This window comes from Lupinus angustifolius, chromosome LG11 (genome assembly GCF_001865875.1).
Source record: "Lupinus angustifolius cultivar Tanjil chromosome LG11, LupAngTanjil_v1.0, whole genome shotgun sequence".
In the NCBI taxonomy this organism is placed as follows: domain Eukaryota; kingdom Viridiplantae; phylum Streptophyta; class Magnoliopsida; order Fabales; family Fabaceae; genus Lupinus; species Lupinus angustifolius.
The window spans coordinates 35,828,122-35,847,859 of record NC_032019.1 but is presented as its reverse complement, the minus strand read 5'-3'; the positions used below and the strand labels follow the sequence as shown (position 1 = coordinate 35,847,859).

Here is a 19,738-nt window from a genome sequence, read left to right as displayed (position 1 = left end):
GTGTTTTTCCATTTTACTCTTTAATTTTGAAAGATAAAAACAAACCAATCCATTTTTAGTGCAAAATATTAATTAGAGTAAATTACACTTATATATCTGAGTTTTAATGAAATTATACAAATCATTCCTTTTTGTTTAGTCCTTATACAAACCACCCCTATACATTACATTGACTACCTCTACAAGAGGTATATGTGTGGTCTTTTAAATAAAAAACTTGCAATGAATATAATTAAGTTAAACAAAATATTGTATATTGTTTAGACAAGTTCAAATAGTATAAAAGTCACTCTTTATTATTTTTTGGTTCATTACAAAATATATTAATAATTCTGAGAAGCTGTTTAAATAAGTCTAATATTTTTTATAATGAACCAAAAATAATGAAAACACATTGTCTCTTACATTATTTCAATTTGTCTATACAATATATATATTTTGTTTAACTTAATTATACTCACCACATGTTTTTTAATTAAAAAATGGGTGATTTTTGTAAGGAGAAAAGAAAGAGGAATGATTTGAGAGATGTGAGTGTAATTATTCAGTTTATTAACTATTTGAAATGAGAAAGACGAATAGCAAAGCTTATAGTAACCAAAAATTGATGTTTTATTGAAAACATCCATAATTAAAAATGTTTTATTTTACCCCAAAAGTCCCCACTAATGGCTTCCCACAAAACAAGTTCCAACTCTTCACCATGTCCAAGGTTTAACTTGTTTCTAATTGGTGGAAATTGGGTCGGAAGAAAACTCCTTATAAATTATAAGTAACTAATTTTTATTTTTCACCATTATGTCATGGGAAAGCCACACTTTACTTGTAATTTTTTATCCATTGGTAAAAAATATGTATGAAGTAAGAATTTAGTGTTCCTATATATCGATTCTAAATAAAAATAATACAAATAATGATGAATAATATGGAGTTAGAGTAGTAAATATTATCGTCAGTCACATTTTACATATAAGAGAGTGGTGCTTCGATCCTAAGTCTTTTCTGTACATATAAATATATTACCATCGATCCTTATACAACATAGGAACATAGGTTTAATGGCAAAGGAAGAAGGTCAGACTTTAAAATCTTCTATTTCCTTTCGTTCTCATTCAAAAATCAACTTACAAATGTTTGATTTATTTGCGAGTTGGTTTTTAGAAACAAACTCCGTGTTACTGTGAGAATTTGTTAGGTTTTAATCCATCTGTTTGATTTTGCAGTTGTTGAGTTCCTGGGATCTGTTCCTCTGTTGCAGAGGCTTCCTAGCTCCTCCGTGGTGAAGATATCTCAATTAGTGGTTCTCAAACATTATGGTAAGTAATAACACATACACTTTGAAATTTTGTCTTTGTTTAATTGAACTTCATGCTATGAAATATCTGATGGTGTTGTGTAGAGCCAGGAGAGTATGTTGTTCGTGAAGGTGAACCTGGCGATGGTCTTTACTTCATATTGAAAGGAGAGGTATGCTTACTTTTCATGCTATATTTCAAAAATTATACATGTGGAAGTGTTAAAAAAACAAAAGAGGGTTATTGGGGTTGCTAATATTTGGTTTATTTTATGTTATTCTTTGAACTTGACAATAGTTTGTGTTGAAAGTTCAGTTTCGTGGCTTGCAGGCTGAGGTTGTTGGCACTGTTAGTGATAATGATCAAGATCATCCAGAGTTTCAATTGAAAAGATATGACTATTTTGGTTTTGGTAATAAACTATTCCTATTCTATAGTAGTTCAAAACTGCATGTTTTCATGTTTCATTAAAGAAATGAGTGATATTACCTTGTATTGATGCAATTGAAGAAGAATAATGTGAATTCCAAACTTGCAGTTTTATCAAATGCAGTTCACCATGCAGATGTTATAGCTGTGACCAAGGTGCCCATTTAATTTCTTGTCCTACTTCATTCTAATATCAACACTTCAGTTAACTGTACAAGCATCTGAGATACGTTTTTAGATTAATTTCCGATAGTGACATCTTTTGTTTTCTGTGGCAGCTGTCATGCTTAGTGCTGCCTCATGAGCACTCAACACTGCTGCAGCCAAAGTCTATATGGAATGCAGAAGAATCTCTTGAAACAAGCTCACCCATGGAAAATATATTGCACTTGGAGCCCATAGAGGTTCTCTTAGCATATCTTTGATATTAACGAATAAAGATAGTAAATGCTTACTTTTCGTGTTTTTGGTTTTGTTGATTTTTGTGCTTCATCCTTTTCCAGGTGTTAATAAATTGTCTACTCTTGCTATTAAGTAAATATTCAATGGCTGTTGATTTCATAGAATATCACTGTTATTCTCCTTCCACACATCACATTTACATATTTTAGGTGTGACCTTTGAGGAGACTCCTTATTTCTCCTCACCAATGGAACCAGACTCCATCTATTGTCTTACTAATTCCTCATCTTGATCTACCTTCCTGTCTTTATTGTCTCACGGGTGACAGTACCTCCGTCTCTCCTAGCTGAAGAAGGGTTACTCTCCAGGGGAAGGTTTTGTTAGACCCAATGAATCCATAATTTGGATAGTAGTTTAGGGAGGGGTTTAATTAGTTTGGCTGGTAGTTAGATAATTAGGTATGGTAGTTAAACATGGGACTGTACAGGAAGAAGGGATTCATTTTAATTTTTCTTTTTTTGGGTTTTTGACTGGGTACCTCTACAAGCCAAGCTGTGGTGGTTGGACAAAGCCCTTTGAGCCACAGTGGTGGTTAGGATAAAACCCTCCTCATAGTGACGACTTTAGGATTTGAACTCCTGACCTCATAGATAAAGTTTGTATGGGCACAATCCATTCCTCTGGACCAACTAGTATTTGTTTGGATTCATTTTAATTGGTTAGTTGATAAGAGCTTATGCTCAGTTATACGGGGAAACTAACCCTTGCAAGGAGACCATTCTCTCTGTTTTTTCAAAGATACAATAATAGTTTTTTTTCTGCATTTAGGTTCTTAATATATCCTCACTAGAGAAACCACTTCCTCAATTTTGGGAGTTTTGAACGGGACAAAATGGAAAGGGAAAGTTTCCCATTCCACTCCACCCCAAATTCCAGGGGAAAGATGATAAGGCTAATACCAAGCCAATGATTAAAAACGAATTAACTTATATGTTCATGTTCTTTCTCTTTGACAGGTAGATATCTTTCAAGGAATCACCCCTCCATATGCTCCAAAATTTGGGAAGGTGTTTGGGGGACAACTAGTTGGACAGGTATGATAAAACGAATTTATCTTTGAAGTTCATACTACAGAATGCTGTCTGTGTCAGTAGCATCTTGTATGTTTAGAATGCTTACAAGATAATATGAAACATTCAGGCACTGGCTGCAGCATCAAAATCTGTTGATTATCTTAAAGTTGTTCATAGCTTGCATGCCTATTTTCTTCTCGTGGGGGATTATAACAGTAAGAACTCTGTTGAAATTCTCTTTTCTCACACCCGTTTCTGTTTCCTTTAGTTTTTACTTGAAACATTCATTTTCTTTGCTTGGCCCGCCTGTTATATTTTCTGGTATTAGCAACTTTCGTCCTATTTTATTTATGATTTGTATTTGCAAATCAACCCTCATCTTTTTTTCTTTTTAGTTGGAGGTTTAATAATTTTCTTCTTCTTGACAAGTCCTGTTCCTTGTTTTTCATTACCAGCTTCTCATTACTATGGTGCATATTTATTTTGGTAGGATATCATCAACTGTTGTATTTTATGCCTCACTATTTTGCACTGAGAAATAAGATAAAACAGTAAATAAATAAACGATGAGAACCAAATTTGGAATGAAGTTTGTGCATGAAACAGATAATTTATTTATAGAACATAGACCCTCTAGCAATCTCAAATAGAGTATTTTCATGTTTACATTCTACAGTTCTTGTAAAGTTTGTCTTAAGATAACAATTCAGTTGTAAATAAATCATGTATTATGTTCATTATAATCTTAGAAAGTCTCATGTGATTTCCATTATCGTCATACACTATGTGTATGTCAGTCATTCATCCGTTAGCTAATAATATTAAGTTTTGAAAAATTATATAAAATTTAAGCTTTCCTTTTCCAGTGCCAATTATATATCGAGTTAACCGTCTCCGTGATGGGAAGAGCTTTGCTACAAGGAAAGTGGATGCAATCCAAAAGGGAAATGTCATATTCACTTTGTTGGCTTCATTTCAAGTAAATCCTTATTCTTCTTGACTTGAAAAATAAGATAAATTTCAATTGTCTATTATAACTTACTTAGATGTGAATGTATCAAAGTTATGTGCTCCGTCTATTCCATATGCACATTTCCCTATCATTCTTATTGAATATAATATTCTAAAAATATTACGAGTTTTAGAATTAAGCACAGTCATATATCTTTAGCTGAAAATTTCAAATTAATACATTTAGGAATTAACTTATGTGATGACCATTAGGAGGATCATCCAGAATAGTAGAACTATATAAGATCCCTATCTTTAATTACAGGAAGGCTAATATCTAATTTGATGATAAAACCCAAGTGCAAAAGGCTTTTTTAATTTTCATATGCAAGGCATTTATGTATACATTTATCTAGTTGTACCACTAGCGTTAGTTGCATCGATGCAATATCAACAATTAGTAAATGAGGAGCCATCAAGCATTGGCAATGTAATCTGAAAATATGAATCTATGATAAGTGTTTTCTATTACTAGCATTAGTTGCATTGATTTAACTTTGTATTGTCACTTTTATTGATGTGCTCTTTTTAAATACATTCTCTAAAGCTAGTCGTGCTATTCTGTTCTTATTTGTAGAGCACAATAAACTTTATTTATTACCTTGATTCTACAGAAAGAGGAAACAGCGTTTGAACACCAGGAAGTGAATATCCCATCCGTCCCACCTCCTCATATGGCAAGTAGTGAGCTTATATTCATGAAAGAATTTCCGAATTGTTGCTGTAAATTTTTACCATTAAGTTTTTATCTCTGTTATAGCTTTTGTCAATGGAAGATTTACGACAGCAACGTCTTACTGACCCTCGTCTTCCAAGGTAGAATTTACTATTTGTTAATATCTTTGTAATTGCAAGTAAATAGCCACTTTAGTCCTTGACAATGTAGCTATCAGTCACTTCAATGCCTGAGAGATTGGAATTACATTTTAGTCTCTCAACCTCATCAGTCTATTTAGTCCTCCTTCTGGGACTAAACTGATTGATGGGGTATACTATTGATGCATACAATACAGCAAGTGTACAGTTTTGTCACCAAGTAATAATTTTTTTTTGATCGAAAAATAAAGGAATGAGTACATAAATCCTATTCTCTAATCGTGAGTGTAACTCATGTTTTTCTCATTCAAATTTTTTGTTTACATGAGATTACAAGACATCAATTTATAGGAATCATTTTGGTGTCCCAACTCACAAAACGATAAGAGAAATCAGATAAAATTCTATCTTAATGTTTAAAATATGCAACCCAAGCTAATTTTCTATTTTATTGTGTTAGTCTCCAAAATGCATAGGCAAATGTTCTTTTAGACAAAGATTTGCTTCACATGTGGGCCAGTCTCCTATCAGTTTGGTTTAACATAATCTTCTGTCAACTAAATCCCAATCAGATTGTATCACAGTAAATTGTATACTGTCAACTTTCTTATTTTTTGACCTCCGAACAAGTATCGTTCTCAATAAGTGTCGCTCACAAGAAACGAACCTTTGACCTAATACGATATCTGAGAATCCAGTGAAACCTTATACTATAACAATGTCTCGTTGGTATTGGCCTTCTATTTGCAAAGATGCCACTTGAAATCATTCACGTCAATTGAATTGGCACTGAAGACAAAAATTTCCATCTCTTTGGTCTTTTATTTTGAGGTCTGGTTGTTATCAGCTTTTCATCTTTTTATCCCAATTGATCTAGAAACAAAGATTCATATAGTAAAATTAGATCAATTAAAACAAAAATCAAATTTCATAAATTTATTAAGTTTGGAGGTATAAAATATACATAAATTGCGTACTTCCATCAAATAATGGGAAATGAATGTTATTTAGGATCAAAATGCATTCAAACATAGTCAAAATATTTCAAGCTGGGAATGATTGACGTCTCCACACCAGCTTGAGGGGGACAGACAAAATCACGATTATGTGGGATTGATTTGGATTTAAACCAATTATACTTAATGATTGTTTTTTTTTGTTTATTAGCTATGAATATTGTGTACCAAGTGTCAGGGCAGTTTTTTAATATTAGCCGGTGTTTAGGGGATTTTAATTCTATTCCTGTTTTATATTGTAACTTCTCATATGAAATTAGTAGAGAATAAGATATAACCTTTCTCGTATTTTGTTCATCATCAAAGATGCTCTAAAATATTCTAAATTACAATAATATGAATTAATATTGTTCCTAGATATTCAGACACTATTTGTTTTTATTCATCTCGGCTCAAAAATAGCCTGTGTGATGAATTTCTGTACCATAATGACAAATTTTGTTGCTTCAGAACTTATCGGAACAAGGTTGCCACGTCTGAGTTCATCCCCTGGCCCATAGAGATACGGTTCTGTGAACCTAAACCTTCAACAAATCAGACCAAGTCTCCTCCCAGGTTTCCTGATTTTCTCCGCAATTTTTTTCTGGCATTATACAAGTCTTCTATGCTATTTTTGGTGACATATTGAGGGAGGGGAAGGGAAAGAGTTGGTGTACCATTCAGATGCATCAATCCTCTACCGTCATTTCTCTTAATTTATACCCAACAGAGCGTTAATGTCTGGAATTTTTAATTCAACATATGATGTAAACTTTTTCAAAATTTGTATGCAGTCTGAAATACTGGTTTAGAGCAAAGGGAAAACTATCAGATGATCAGGCATTACATAGGTATGTATCTTCTCTTTAATGTTGAATATCTTGAGTTGTGTAGTAAAATTAGCAAATTCATGAATTAGGAGGGCTTTCACTGATATTTGGAAATACATTTCAGGAGCCCTATTCCTCATTGTCATTGTATTTCTGGAGCTACTTAGACAGTTTTGACTTATGCTAGAATCTGTGTTGTCTCTGAAAACTTTTGTCCTTAGGAAGGGCTAGTTTATGACAATGGAGGTTGCTAAAAAATTGATTTGGCTGTGCTAATGCATTTATGTGCTGTAAATTTAATTTTATATGAAAGAAAACTTCAACACATGATCAATTTGTTCACAGATGTGGATACCATGTTAAGGACCAATTATCCAAAAGCTTGGCGCAGACTAATCAATTGTTTTACATATAACAATCTGATTGTGTGGTCTGTATTGTAGGTGTGTGGTTGCGTACACATCAGATCTAGTATTTCTTCAAGTAAGTATCAATCCTCACCGTCAGAAGGGATTAAAGACACACGGTGTGAGTCTGGATCACTCGTAAGCATATGTGCCCTGTTGATTGTATGATATCTAATTTATAAACTATGTATGAAATCATAATATGAGAGACATTCATAAGGAATTTGAACATATGAAATTGATTTCTTGCCTTCATATCAATGCTTTTTCAATTTTTATTTCAGGATGTGGTTTCATCGACCTGTAAGAGCTGACGACTGGGTGTTATTTGTGGTGAGTGTCATGAAGTACCTCATTATTATTTCTCACTTTTAATTTTGGGAAAGTTTTTACCACTAAATTCTTAGTAAAAGGAACAATTAACTTGTCAAGTAGAACAGATAGCTACTCAAGTACTTAATTACAACTACAAATTCATTTTTAATAATTATCCTTGCTCTGAATATTAACAAGTTGAGTGGCTAATTGTTTTTTAAAGGTGGAAACATTTTCTGCATTTTTTGTATAATTGTTAATAGCAATTTTTTATGACACTGAACGTTATATACTCAAGTCTTAATAAGAATATAAGTGTGACAAAGATGAAAATATTGTGTTGAACGAGTAGACATATAACATGAGGTGAGATCAAGAATGAGTGTATTAGATGGAAACTAGGAATGCACCAGTTGAGAAAAATATGATAGAATTTTGCCAAAGACTATTACAAATGATTAGAGGTATATCACCATAAGAAGATTTGGTTTTTGATGGAATATAATTGTCTTTGATCTATGTAGTTTGCCTTGCCCCTTTAATAAGAAAGGATTTTGATTATTGTTGTTTTGTAAAGCTGCTAATACATAAGGTAGATTTGATGACAATCTATCACTTTATTCTTTTTCCTTTCCCTCAGAAATCCTCCAAATGAGAAAAGCTTTTGATTATTGTTGTTTTGTGAAGTTGTTAATAAATCCAATTTATTGTACAGATATTTAGTCCTAGTGCCTATAATGCACGTGGTATTGTCTCAGGCCAAATGTTCAATCAGAAGGGAGAGGTAAGAGACACATTTGTTCATATACTACATCTATCCTTCTAAGTGCACTCTAATTCTAAAACAAATTTTCTGTTTCTTTAATTACTCTCTCATTGGTTCAACTTTGTCTTAACATTGTTCCTTTTATTGATTTGCAGCTTCTTGTATCATTGATGCAAGAAGGTCTAATTAGGAAGGCTAATTCAGCAATCAAATCCAAGTTGTAAACAACTGAAAATGAACAAACAGTACATGCATTTCTTTCATGTTCTATCCTGTTTTGTGGGGTTGAAATCCTTTCTATTTTCTTACAAGGTTTTCATAAAGAAAAGATAAGGGGAAAAATAAGAAAGTTTGTGAAGCCTGAGGTGTAGTGTAAGGAAAAAAAAATCAAATAAATGTTGATGTAATGTGTTCAATGTCTCAAACTTTATTGATGTAATGTTATTTCTTTCATGTTCTATCTAGAAGATTTTTCACTAGATTCTTTCATCCAGATCCACTTATTGCATCAAAGAATTCAAAAAACAAAAGAAGGAGGAATCATGCTTGCAACTATTTGCACCATGTTGTTTCAACCTAACTATTTGAAAAAATATATAGCAAACAAATACATGTTCTTATGCAAATGCTTTCCATAGTTCTCTTGAATATCATCACGTATTTATTCCCCACTGTTTCCTAAATCATGTTTATTAAATAATAAATAAGACCTATTGCAATTTTGAGATAAAATAATCTTCATTCTTGTTTATCATTCACTCCTACAAGCGTCTTTTACACAACTTTAATGAGTAATTGAACCATTACTTAACTTACAAGCTACCCTATAAAAACACCCCAAAAACAGAAAAAACTACTAAATAGTTAACTAATCCTTCATAATTATGGTTAAAGTAATGTTTCTAGAATTATTAATATCATACATATGACATAAAACCCCATTATACAGTTTTTTTTATAAAACTACACCATCTGAATGAGCCATGTGGCCATGCACTAGATACCTCGGTCAAGGTCAACTTTGTCTCAGTCATAAGTTACCCTTCCTCGGTCATGAATGTTGGTCTTTGTCAATGTATCAGCAAGTTGTTCTGTTGTTGATATGGGTAGAAGATGAAAAGGCTTTAATTAAAGTCTTTTTCTAACAACATACAATCAAAATCAATGTGTTTTGTTCTTTCGTGGAACATAGAGTTAGTTGCTATATATCTAGTTGAATCATTATCACGGTAAAGTAAAGCAGGTTGGATAAATGATACTATAAAATCGTTGAGCAGATATGTGAGCCATTGGATCTCACAAGAAGTTGAAGTTAGAGCAGGATACCAAGCCTCTGGTAAAGTTAAAGTATATCAGGTTTTTTAGATGTATCAGATGTCAAGATTAGACGACTTATTTTTTAACTCCGTAATTACATAGCAAGTATAACACTATAATCAATGCAACTATAATTGTAGTAGTGATATCGTTGCCTAGGCCCCGAAACCGAAATATTGCAGCCTAAATTGCAATTGCAGAGTCAATTTAACAAACTGATATATCCCAGACTAGAAATACTGGATTTTTTTTATTAATATCAGGTTAAACAAGTTTCAATTTTTTCCATTTTAACTACTATAAGCATAGTCCAATATGTTTATAACTTGAAAATGAGGAGAGAAAAAATAAGTTCCAGCCTCAACAAATTATTTGTTACAAATTTTCACAGCATATAAACATTTGTGTCACTGGCATGACTCAATATAAACAAACAAAGCCAAGGAATCATGAGATAGCCTCAATGATATATATACAAATACAATCAGTGCCAAAATCTTAAAGGCCAGATTTAAACATTGACAGCAACAAGGTTTCAAAATAACATCATAAAATGGCCTCTTACAGCATGCTATCTGTTAGAGCTGGTAACCTGCGAAAGAAGCTAACGGGTGCTGACGGTGTCTTATGCCGGAGTTTTGGATGCCTCATTAAGTAAAATCCAAGTAGAAGAAATAGCATTTGGAAGGGTATCACATACAACACAATGGCAGCTACAAAGCTAAATGTCATGAATATGGTGGTTGCACGAGGATCGCGCCAATTCAGAAGTGCATGTATCCTTTCTCCTTGAGTTGCAATGTCACCAACAACACTCTGAACCCTCCCTGCTACACTTCTTAACCGATCGTATCTCCAACGAATTATATCAGCACTCTTCGTGGTTGGAAATGCGTCAAACTCCTCATCGAATTCGTCTGGGGTGGTTGTATCAGTACAAGAGAGTCTGGTGTCCATGTGAAGAGGGTATCTCGGGCGGAACCTCGATTTCCACATCCCTATTACAAACATGTAGAGAAATATGGTTGGTAGAATTAGTTGTGGGAAACACACAAGCATCATAAAAAGAATATGCACTAGCACTGTTGTAATAGGATTTTTCCATGTGGAAACTTCCCCTAACCAACTTCCAACTGAAATTAGTCCTGAAAAAACCGTCTTAAGACGGTTGATGTTGGCCTTGCTCCGTCTCATGCTCCATAGATGAGAGTCTGTATCAGACAAGTACTCAACTACTTCCCTTCTAAGAGGGGGTTCTGCGCGACTAAGTCTGGCTGCAACAATGTTCACAGCCTGATATCTCAGCTTTTCCTGTTCAACAATGTTAAGGGGTTTTTTATAGTGCATCTTTGGTAAATGCGGCTTAAAATACAATTGCATCATGTCAACCATTGAGGTATATGAAAATCTTATTGCCAAGTGCACTTCACCCATCTTTTTGACACCAGAATGTTGCAGCATCAATAATGGATATGAATGTGTATAAACACGGCCAGTTTGCAGGGTTGAGATCCTTATTCGAACCTTGCCGATCTTCGAATCTTTGTTACCATTTGAATTATCATTAACCTGTCCATTATCAAACACCCCAAGAGTGAGAACTGTAGATGGATCATGAACTTCCCAAGTATATTGCTCATTGTATTTTGGGTTTAGATTGCCAATAATGGTTCTGGTGCGCACCCATTTCTGTCCGTATTTCGCCACACAGTATGTATCACATGTCCCCCTTCCCTCCCGGGTTTTGGTTGGTAGCACTATATTAGCATTTAAAATTCCAAGTTCTAAGACACCGATTGACTTTGGCCATAGCTGCTTTGATGAAGGCCTAAGATCACTACTGTAATAAGTTGACTCATCAAACACATGGTATCCACCATCAAGAAAGATTTTGACATGGATTCTACTGAAAAACTTGTCTTTCTCTTTCTTTTTCCCCTGCTCCTCCTCGATAGCAGACGACATTGTTTTTTCAAGGTGATACCAACTACTATGGATAGGTCGATCATCAGCGCGCCTTTCAACTTTGCTCAAAGGAATAACAACACTGCCAATAGTCTCATCCTTGTTATTACCGATACGGTCTTCGACTGTAAGGATCAAAGGTTCTTCAAAGGGTTCAGCAGCAACAAATGTTAGGTCTTGATCCCAGTATGGGTTCATGATCCTTGATTGAACTGGTCTTGTCATCAGAATCTGGTTACCGATCTGTGCCTTAACATAAGCATCTGGAACTCGAGACTTCTCGGATAGAAGTAAGTCTTGTGCCTCAATCACTTTCAATCGAACATACCATAATCTCGGTGAATGGTAAACTTTTGATCGAGCGAGGCCATTGTTTGATGAAAAGATTACATTGGGAGACATTGCATCAGAATGCCAAGCATCAGGAAAAGCCTCATCGGCTTGTGTGCCATACCAGACAGCAAGCATCAATTCCCCATTTTTGTTTTCCCGATCCCTGTTCCTGTTCTCAATCCTATACCATTCAGGAGCCAATGGACTATCAGGTGGAACTCTATTAGGAACTTCATGGAGATCAAACTTTACAGTTCCAACAACATCATCCACTAACATGTCCTTGTCTTTGACCACAACCTCGAGAATAGATGCCTGCTCGTTATCTTTCGCAAAGGCAAACACTTTGTTCCATTCAGGATTTTGGTTTTTATCAAAGTGATTGGTAACTCCTTTGAAGTTTCCAATCTTGACCTCCACATACGGATCAAGGCTACCAGTGATATCCATTCTTGGAAGGTCACGGGCTTTTACAACTCGAACAAAAAGGTATTGCATCGGTGCGACAAGATCATATGTGCTAGTCGGCCTGTTCCCACGAATAACCCGTCCACCAACAACTTGACCCCCTCCAAGAAAAGGGCTTGTTTCTTTCACTGCATAATCCATTGCAGATGCTGAACCTGTCAGGTAAATGATCGAAAAAAGCATCAACGAAGGCCAAAACCACACACACACACAGATAACTAGATTAAACAAATATATTAAAGTGAGAGGGCCAGAAGCACATACCTGCAAATGGATAAGCAACTTTTGAGGGAGGCTTTCCGGGTTTTATCTCATTCATCCCAAAAGGCACAGTTGGATTGGCAGCTTCCTCGGAAGAAGAGTTCTGCTGCTGTCCTTTATTCGACTCAGGAAGGTTATGGAATGTATGCCTTGACTCCTTTCTCTTACCAGAAACATTGTTGAGGATTGAACTTGCAAATATATCTTTTGTTGTGTTTTGATCTGTGTTGACAGAGAATTCCATTGAAGAAATAGGGTCTGAGGAGGTTCTTATAGAAGGGTCATTTGTAATGAATACCTTCAAACCAAGTTCTCCTTTTGTATGGGAAAAAAAGCCTTTCTTTTCAAGAGGGTAGTGCAAAACAACAGCATCAGAATATGTTACAAATGAGGTTCCACTGAGTCTAACTTTACCAAGCAAAACTTTCGAGCCATTGCTTTTGTCATAGTGGTAGATAGAGGCCTCAAGGGTGAGGTTTGGTAATTTGCTTGGATCAGTAATGTTGAAGTAAAAGCTTTCATTCCAAACAGGACTAAGATCATTCTCTTTAGTTGTTGTCCGAAATTTCTGGCCATCAAAGTGAAGTTCGACAAAAGTACTAGATAAGCCTTGCCCATCTTTCGGCACCAGGTCATGAGCACCCACAACTTCTGCACCTAGCTTGAGATTGTTCATTTCCAATATGTAGCTGCTAGCAAAAGTTACACAGAGAGAAGTTACACCTGAAAAAGAAATATGACATAAAAAAAGTTCAACATTCACCTAGTATCAAATACAAATTTCAGTAACCAACATATATAAATGAACCAGTTTTATAGGTAATGTTTTGTCAATGGACATGATTTACGATAAGGCATTATTGTGTTAATCGATTTATGTAGTCGATCTCACATAGTAAAAGTAAGACATTGTTGTTATATTATATATATGGATGTGTGTGAAGAGAGACCACCTCATTATGTGTCATTAGCAGTATGCTCAAATAATGTAAAGAAGTATTGCTCCTAGGAATTGGATACTTAACTACTGGAGAATATACTAAGGTCTTACCTCACTAAACAAATGTTTCATTGGTTCTTGTTGGAACGCTTTTTTTTGTATTTACCAGTCAAGACTTTCGGGAGTGAAATCAAAAAAACTCAGAAGTCTCACATAGGAGTAATTCAGATTATAAATAAAAGTCATCTCCCTTCATATTTTGTGTCTAATTTAGAATTGTTGCAAACTACATAAACATGAATTAAAAGACACAACAATCTTCACATAACATAAATCAAAATAAGATTAAGGATTCATCAACTCCAAGTGGTTGCATATTTAATTCAATTTTCCAAGCATGAGAAAGGAATTCTAGTTAGTCTCAATGATTTTACACTATTATTATCTTAAACAAATGGATTATTATAAAATAAAAAACATCTAAAACAAACGGATACATGAGCTAATCAGATTTTTCATTAAGTGATATTGTTACTAACCATTCATTATAAATATTATAATATTATATAGTAAATCATCTCCAAATTAAAGTAACCATTCAATTAACTTTACATATTTCTTAATATTTTTACTTATAATTTTTCTTTATCTCTAAAATCATTTATTAAACTACCCTCCATCTTATCCACAGTCCTTGCCAAAGTCTATATAGTTTCCGTTGACTCTATATCTTCCCATATTAAGTCTCATTGATGTTGCAGGTTGCATAGAAATCCATGAAAAAGTTTAAAAGTATAAGAGAAAGTGAAAGATTATAGTATATATATATATATATCACCATAAAGATTTATATGAAAAACCAAGTGAATATTATATCAATATTTTTATATTGAGATGATATTTTGCGGTTAAAAGTATAAGTAAAAACATAAGTTACTCCTTCAAATCTTGAATAACGATAAAAGAAAGACATGCAAAATAAAAAAGTGAAAAAGCAAAGAAAAGAAACGCACCTCAGTTTTGAAAAGCTACGTACAAAAGAACAACATAGTAACATGTCATGAAAGAGAGAGAGAGAAGGAAGATAAATGAAACTTATGGAACAAGGAAATGAGTTTCTAAGCATGTATGTAGAGAGAGAGAGAGAAAGTCGTTGAAAATGAAAAGGATTGAAAATGGCATAAGTTGACATGTTAATTCAATAACAATATTTTTGCAAAGACTTTGAACAATGTCAGTTTCAGTGCTACTATTCTTGGTCTTCTGCAGTTTATTTAATCGATTAATGTTCTTTAAAAATTAAGATTTTAGAAACTGTAACTTTCATTAATCGATTAAGTACAGGTTCTCATTTTATGTGGTTTAATTAATTAACTAAACCTTAATCGATTGAGGATTTCTGAAAAAAGTTATTTTGATGTGTTATGAAACTCCTACATGATTTATAAAAGTATGATACATTATTTTAAATGATGTATGATTTAACTTGGTTTAATGCACCAGTATACATGTGCACAACGATGGATCTTGGACCATAATTTTAGAGGGGACATGACTATGATTTATACATAACTAATATATGAAGTCATTTGACTATATATAAATTTTAAATGTAAAATAAGTTATTTTCTCTTGTTTAAATTCTCAAGAAACATGATAGAAATTTTAACATGATAAATCTATGAATTCCTAAGCATGAATAAGTTCAATGTCTCTTATAAATATTATATGTATTTTAAACTCAGGAGAATAAAAATTTCAGCATAAAATTAGTTTTTCTATCCTCTTAAATAGAGAATCAAAATAATATATGGAGATAACAAAATTAAGAGCAATATACATATAGAATGGAATAATCCCACTAAAATTAATTAATCAAAGAATGGTTCACTAACAAATAATTACAATGCACATGAATGAAATTTGATACAAGAAACAAACAAATAATAAGTAATCATGTTATGACTTCATAGGCATATGATAATGTGTCTATCGAAAAAGCAATTGAAGAAAACTGATTTATAAAGATTAAATATGACATTTTGAAGGTGAAAAATAGATGAGTTTGAATTAGAGAGTTATCTGAAGCTACGTCAAAGATAGGGGAGAGAAATGTGTCATGCGATATTAAAGAGAGTGAAGCTTCATAGAAGGTGAGAGTTTCGAAGAGAATATTGAATTTTTTCTTGTCCATTGAATTATATAGAAGTATTGTTATATGAGAGAAAAATATATGTACTAACTACGTGTGAATTTTATACATTGTCGCTTCATTATCTACCGTTCATATCTAATATTCATTAACTATTTAAAAAAACAATCTAAATGAATTATGGATAATATAATGAATATGTATAAATTTTGTAATATTGTATGCTCCAACTTGCCACAATTCACTTAACGTGAGTTTGATCTTCAACTTAATATACATAAATTATATTAATACTTTTTAGCGCAATCATGTTTAATCTGAAACTTCTGCGGGTTAATCCAAACCCGTCCAAGTAACCAATTTTGTGACATCTAGGTGTAAGGTAGTCAAATTGGTTTTGGCTTTTCTAATATACATTTTATTAAATTTATTTGAATATGAAATATAATATTATGATAAACTATAGTTAATCAATTAATTTATGATTCATTAATTTATCAATGTATGTCATATTTTTTTTGGTTTTCTACGAGTATTCTTATATTGGAGGTAATCCTGTTCGAACCGGGAATATCCACAGGTACGTGAGACTAACTCTCCGAGCAGACATTTTTTCCATCCATAAGACTCGAACCTAACACCTTATTTTAGGATAATCAAACATGTATCACTTGAATCAACACTTATTAATGTATCCACCATATGACAAAGAAAGAAGTAATAACCAGAAACTAGTTTGATGCCCCAAACCCAAAACAATCCATCATTGTCAGATCCAAACAAAAAATTCTAAAGAAAATGACACTATTTCTCTCTCATATCTTCACCCTTTTATGAACACCACTCACTCTATTAAGTTATTAAATCATCAAATCCTCAAACTTATAGATCTGTCAAACATAGAAGAATCTCAAGCAACTTCTCCACTCAATTTTCACTTCCAAAACAACCATTTAAAACCCTACCATACCCTTCTTTTGGGTCCTTGTATGATACCCATCAAAATTTCATTTTTAGTCTCAGATTTTGTTAGTTTAGGTCTCAATCGCAACCCCATTTGAAGAAATCATCATTTCTCGTGGCTTCTGTTTCACTCCCCAATCTAGAGACCCTGAAACCCTAGCTTTAGTTTTCTTTGTATATTCTTCTTTGGTTAGTACTTTTTTGTTTCAATTCATAGGATGAACAATAGAGCTAGATATCCACCTGGGATAGGGTTAGGGCGAGGTGGTGGCAGTGGCGGCGGCGCTGGTTTGAACCTGAATCCTGGGTTTCAACAAAGGCCACCTCAACAACATGTTCAGAGGCACATAATGCAGCAACAACAGTATCAGCAACAGCAACAACAACAACAACAATGGCTGAGAAGGACTCAGTTGGGTGGTAATACTAACACCAATGTGGTTGAGGAAGTGGAGAAGACTGTACAGTCTGAAGCGGTCGACGAAAGGTGTTTCTTGAAATTAATATTTTTGTATCTAAGGTGTTTGATATGTGCATTAGAGATCAAGAGAAACTATAGGTTATACGAAATGAATTACGAAGGATTTAAATGTAGGTGGTTTTTATGCAGTGCAGGCATATTTATGATAAGATGTTGTGGTGTCATTTGATTGATGTAGCCGATACTGCTTTATTGGAAAAAGGCTTGGCTGTTTTTGTTGTTAAACATGTGCATTATGTTGGGGTTAATTAGTGAAATGCGTATGTATGTGGCGTTGGATTTGCCGAGTTTTGGGGATTAGAATGGGTTTGGAGTGGTGGACTGACTAATACTATCAGACTATCAGGGGATACCTGTAGAACAACTGATGTTAATGTAGTATACCTGTTATTTCTATAGCTTACGAATTTTTAGCTGAAGGTTTTAATGGTGGTGAAAGCTGTATGTCTGCTTCCAATGTTGTTTACTCAATTTGCCAGTTTTAGTGTCTTTCTATAGCGTAGTCTGCAGTGGCTCTTGGTTTCATGTTCTTTTCTATTTAATGAACACAGAACAATGGAGTTCCTGTTGTTTTGAATTAGTTGGCGGGAATATGTTCAGTGTAATCAGGAATTTCTAAACATGTTGTAGGCTATAATGGTTCTTAAATTGTTGTAGAAATTCAAATTTGAGGACTAATCCTAAATGCTTGATTGATGTTATGTGTAGGTTCTAAGTTTTGATGCTATCTCTTACAAATCCCATTGCATAATATATTCATAATCACAGGTTGCTTTTGTATGTTTATGTTCAAATTCAAACTTGAGTTGATACTGTCCAGAATCACAACTTATTGAGCTTAATGACTTGCTATTGTCATTTTTAATGGTATGCAATGATGTTTGCTCAATTGAGTTTGTGAAAGGTTTGGAAATTGGTATCATGTAAAATTCAATGATTTTACTGCTGGATAAAGTTATTATGTTGGTTCTTGCCAAATGAAATAATATTTGCTAACATTATCCTCAATTGATTTTCTTTGTTAGTTCACAAGATTGGAAGACGAAACTAAAAATTCCACCTGCTGATACACGCTATAGGACAGAGGTATGGTTATGAAATGTATTATATTATGAACTTGTTTGTCATGTACTTGGCTTGAGATCCTTGATTGGTATACCTTATTTCTGACATTTTCAGTTCTTTTTCGTTATTATTTTAATTCATCATTACACGCATGTTTTAATTTATCATTTTTAGTTCAGTTTTGTGTAGTAAATTGGAAAAAAAAGAGTATAAAGTTATTTGTTTGGTCCTTAGTTTTGCAAGGATGAAATGGGTAAATGCGGTTAACTTCAAAATAATCAAACAACTTTCTTCAAATAAGCTTCAAGCTTCCCGTTCTCTAATAATCACGTTTTCATCTTAATCAGATTTGTCAAACGTATTGGACTAAATCCGGGACAACTTAAGAATTTATCTTTCCTAATCATGTTCTATTAGGATGGAGTTGTTCATTTATACTTACTATATTGAAAATGTTGGATTTGATTTCTATGTATGTTTTAGTTGATACTGTGTTGATTCATGTCATTTTGGTTCCCTATACCTTTTTAGCATTTAAGATTGCCATTTTTCATTAATTTAGACATTGGCTTTAGAGTTTCGAGTTTAACCGTACTTGTAGATCACTGCAACCTGCAAATTGCTTAAACATTTAATAATTTGCTGTAAGTCTTGGGATTTAGGAACTGCACTCGATTCTACTCTTTGTAACTGGTGCAGTGGCATTTAGTATGTGACTTATCTTATTTGATGAAATTGACGCTTTATGCTAAATTAAGTGCTAGATTTCCGAGTTTCCTTCTGCGGGGATGTGTAGTTACTAGCTTTTATATTGTAATATATTTATGTTGGTCTTGACCTTTATTCATTTTCATCCTCAGGACGTGACAGCAACTAAAGGAAATGAATTTGAGGATTACTTTTTGAAGCGTGAGCTGCTCATGGGAATATATGAGAAGGGTTTTGAAAGGCCTTCTCCCATCCAAGAAGAGAGCATTCCAATTGCTCTTACCGGTAGTGACATTCTTGCTAGGGCTAAAAATGGAACTGGCAAAACAGCTGCATTTTGTATTCCAGCATTGGAAAAAATTGACCAGGATAATAATGTTATTCAAGGTTTGACTTCTGTTACTTGAACTTTTTACACAATGCTCAGAAGTCTACTTCAAAGGATTCTTTTTATTGATATTGTAAGCTTTTGTAGTAACCTGCTGCTTGTTGTGAACGATGGTTTTTATTACTAAAAGATAACAAGAAATGGAATTCACAATATGGATGGTCTATCTTGTTTCATCTTAAGGTGCACAGAGACGATGTAGTATAACATCATATTGGTTCATATTATTATCAGCTTTTTCTAGAAAGATGCTAAAGCTATATGAGTAATTTGTTTGTTCCTATTTTTTTCTTCTATTTTAGCTATAAACTTTAGAAACTTCTTAAAATAACCAATTTTTTTACAAGTTCATTTATTA

General features: G+C 33.4%; 4 protein-coding genes across 6 annotated transcripts in view; 3 read left to right on the top strand and 1 right to left on the bottom strand.

Moving 5' to 3' along the window:
- Window positions 990–8,655, top strand: LOC109361199 (acyl-coenzyme A thioesterase 8-like). The gene is made up of 17 exons (XM_019606572.1): window positions 990–1,074; window positions 1,224–1,316; window positions 1,400–1,467; window positions 1,626–1,707; window positions 1,834–1,880; window positions 2,003–2,128; window positions 3,143–3,220; window positions 3,327–3,414; window positions 4,066–4,178; window positions 4,825–4,887; window positions 4,971–5,026; window positions 6,493–6,597; window positions 6,816–6,872; window positions 7,295–7,396; window positions 7,543–7,591; window positions 8,289–8,357; window positions 8,495–8,655. The coding sequence occupies exons 1-17, from the start codon at window positions 1,059–1,061 to the stop codon at window positions 8,561–8,563; spliced, it is 1,281 nt and encodes a 426-aa protein (XP_019462117.1). The 5' UTR covers window positions 990–1,058; the 3' UTR covers window positions 8,564–8,655.
- LOC109361319 (FT-interacting protein 1-like) lies at window positions 10,009–14,671 on the bottom strand. 2 transcript variants are annotated; one of them, XM_019606762.1, is made up of 3 exons: window positions 14,637–14,671; window positions 12,687–13,406; window positions 10,009–12,577 (listed from the first exon to the last, which is right to left on the bottom strand). In XM_019606762.1, exons 2-3 carry the CDS (start codon window positions 13,357–13,359, stop codon window positions 10,218–10,220), a joined length of 3,033 nt encoding a protein of 1,010 aa, XP_019462307.1. In that variant the 5' UTR covers window positions 13,360–13,406; window positions 14,637–14,671; the 3' UTR covers window positions 10,009–10,217. The 2 variants fall into 2 exon arrangements, with proteins under 2 accessions (XP_019462307.1, XP_019462308.1); XM_019606763.1 differs by lacking the exon at window positions 14,637–14,671 and having other exon boundaries at window positions 10,418–10,654; window positions 10,740–12,577; window positions 12,687–13,511.
- Window positions 16,508–19,738, top strand: part of LOC109360312 (DEAD-box ATP-dependent RNA helicase 8-like) — a 7,508-nt gene continuing 4,277 nt past the window's right edge. The window contains exons 1-3 of one of the 2 annotated variants that reach the window (XM_019605113.1): window positions 16,508–17,225; window positions 18,245–18,305; window positions 19,145–19,379. In XM_019605113.1, coding sequence (XP_019460658.1) covers window positions 16,957–17,225; window positions 18,245–18,305; window positions 19,145–19,379 — 565 coding nt within the window. In that variant the 5' untranslated portion in view covers window positions 16,508–16,956. The remainder of the gene's footprint in view (window positions 17,226–18,244; window positions 18,306–19,144; window positions 19,380–19,738) is intronic. The other variant, XM_019605112.1, reaches the window with a different exon arrangement.
- The window catches only part of LOC109360310 (K(+) efflux antiporter 2, chloroplastic-like), a 27,370-nt gene continuing 25,740 nt past the window's right edge, over window positions 18,109–19,738 (top strand). The window contains exon 1 of the mRNA XM_019605108.1: window positions 18,109–18,123. The gene's annotated coding sequence lies outside the window, so the exon portion shown is untranslated. The remainder of the gene's footprint in view (window positions 18,124–19,738) is intronic.

Excerpts from the sequence above, each read along its gene's own strand:
- LOC109361199 (XM_019606572.1), top strand. Across the intron at positions 7,592-8,288 it reads ACGACTGGGTGTTATTTGTG|ATATTTAGTCCTAGTGCCTA; the intron begins GTGAGTGTCATG and ends TTTATTGTACAG. Across the intron at positions 8,358-8,494 it reads TGTTCAATCAGAAGGGAGAG|CTTCTTGTATCATTGATGCA; the intron begins GTAAGAGACACA and ends ATTGATTTGCAG.
- LOC109361319 (XM_019606762.1), bottom strand. The coding sequence starts at position 13,359 with ATGAACAATCTCAAGCTAGGTGCAGAAGTTGTGGGTGCTCATGACCTG. Across the intron at positions 12,578-12,686 it reads AGTTGCTTATCCATTTGCAG|GTTCAGCATCTGCAATGGAT; the intron begins GTATGTGCTTCT and ends TTTACCTGACAG.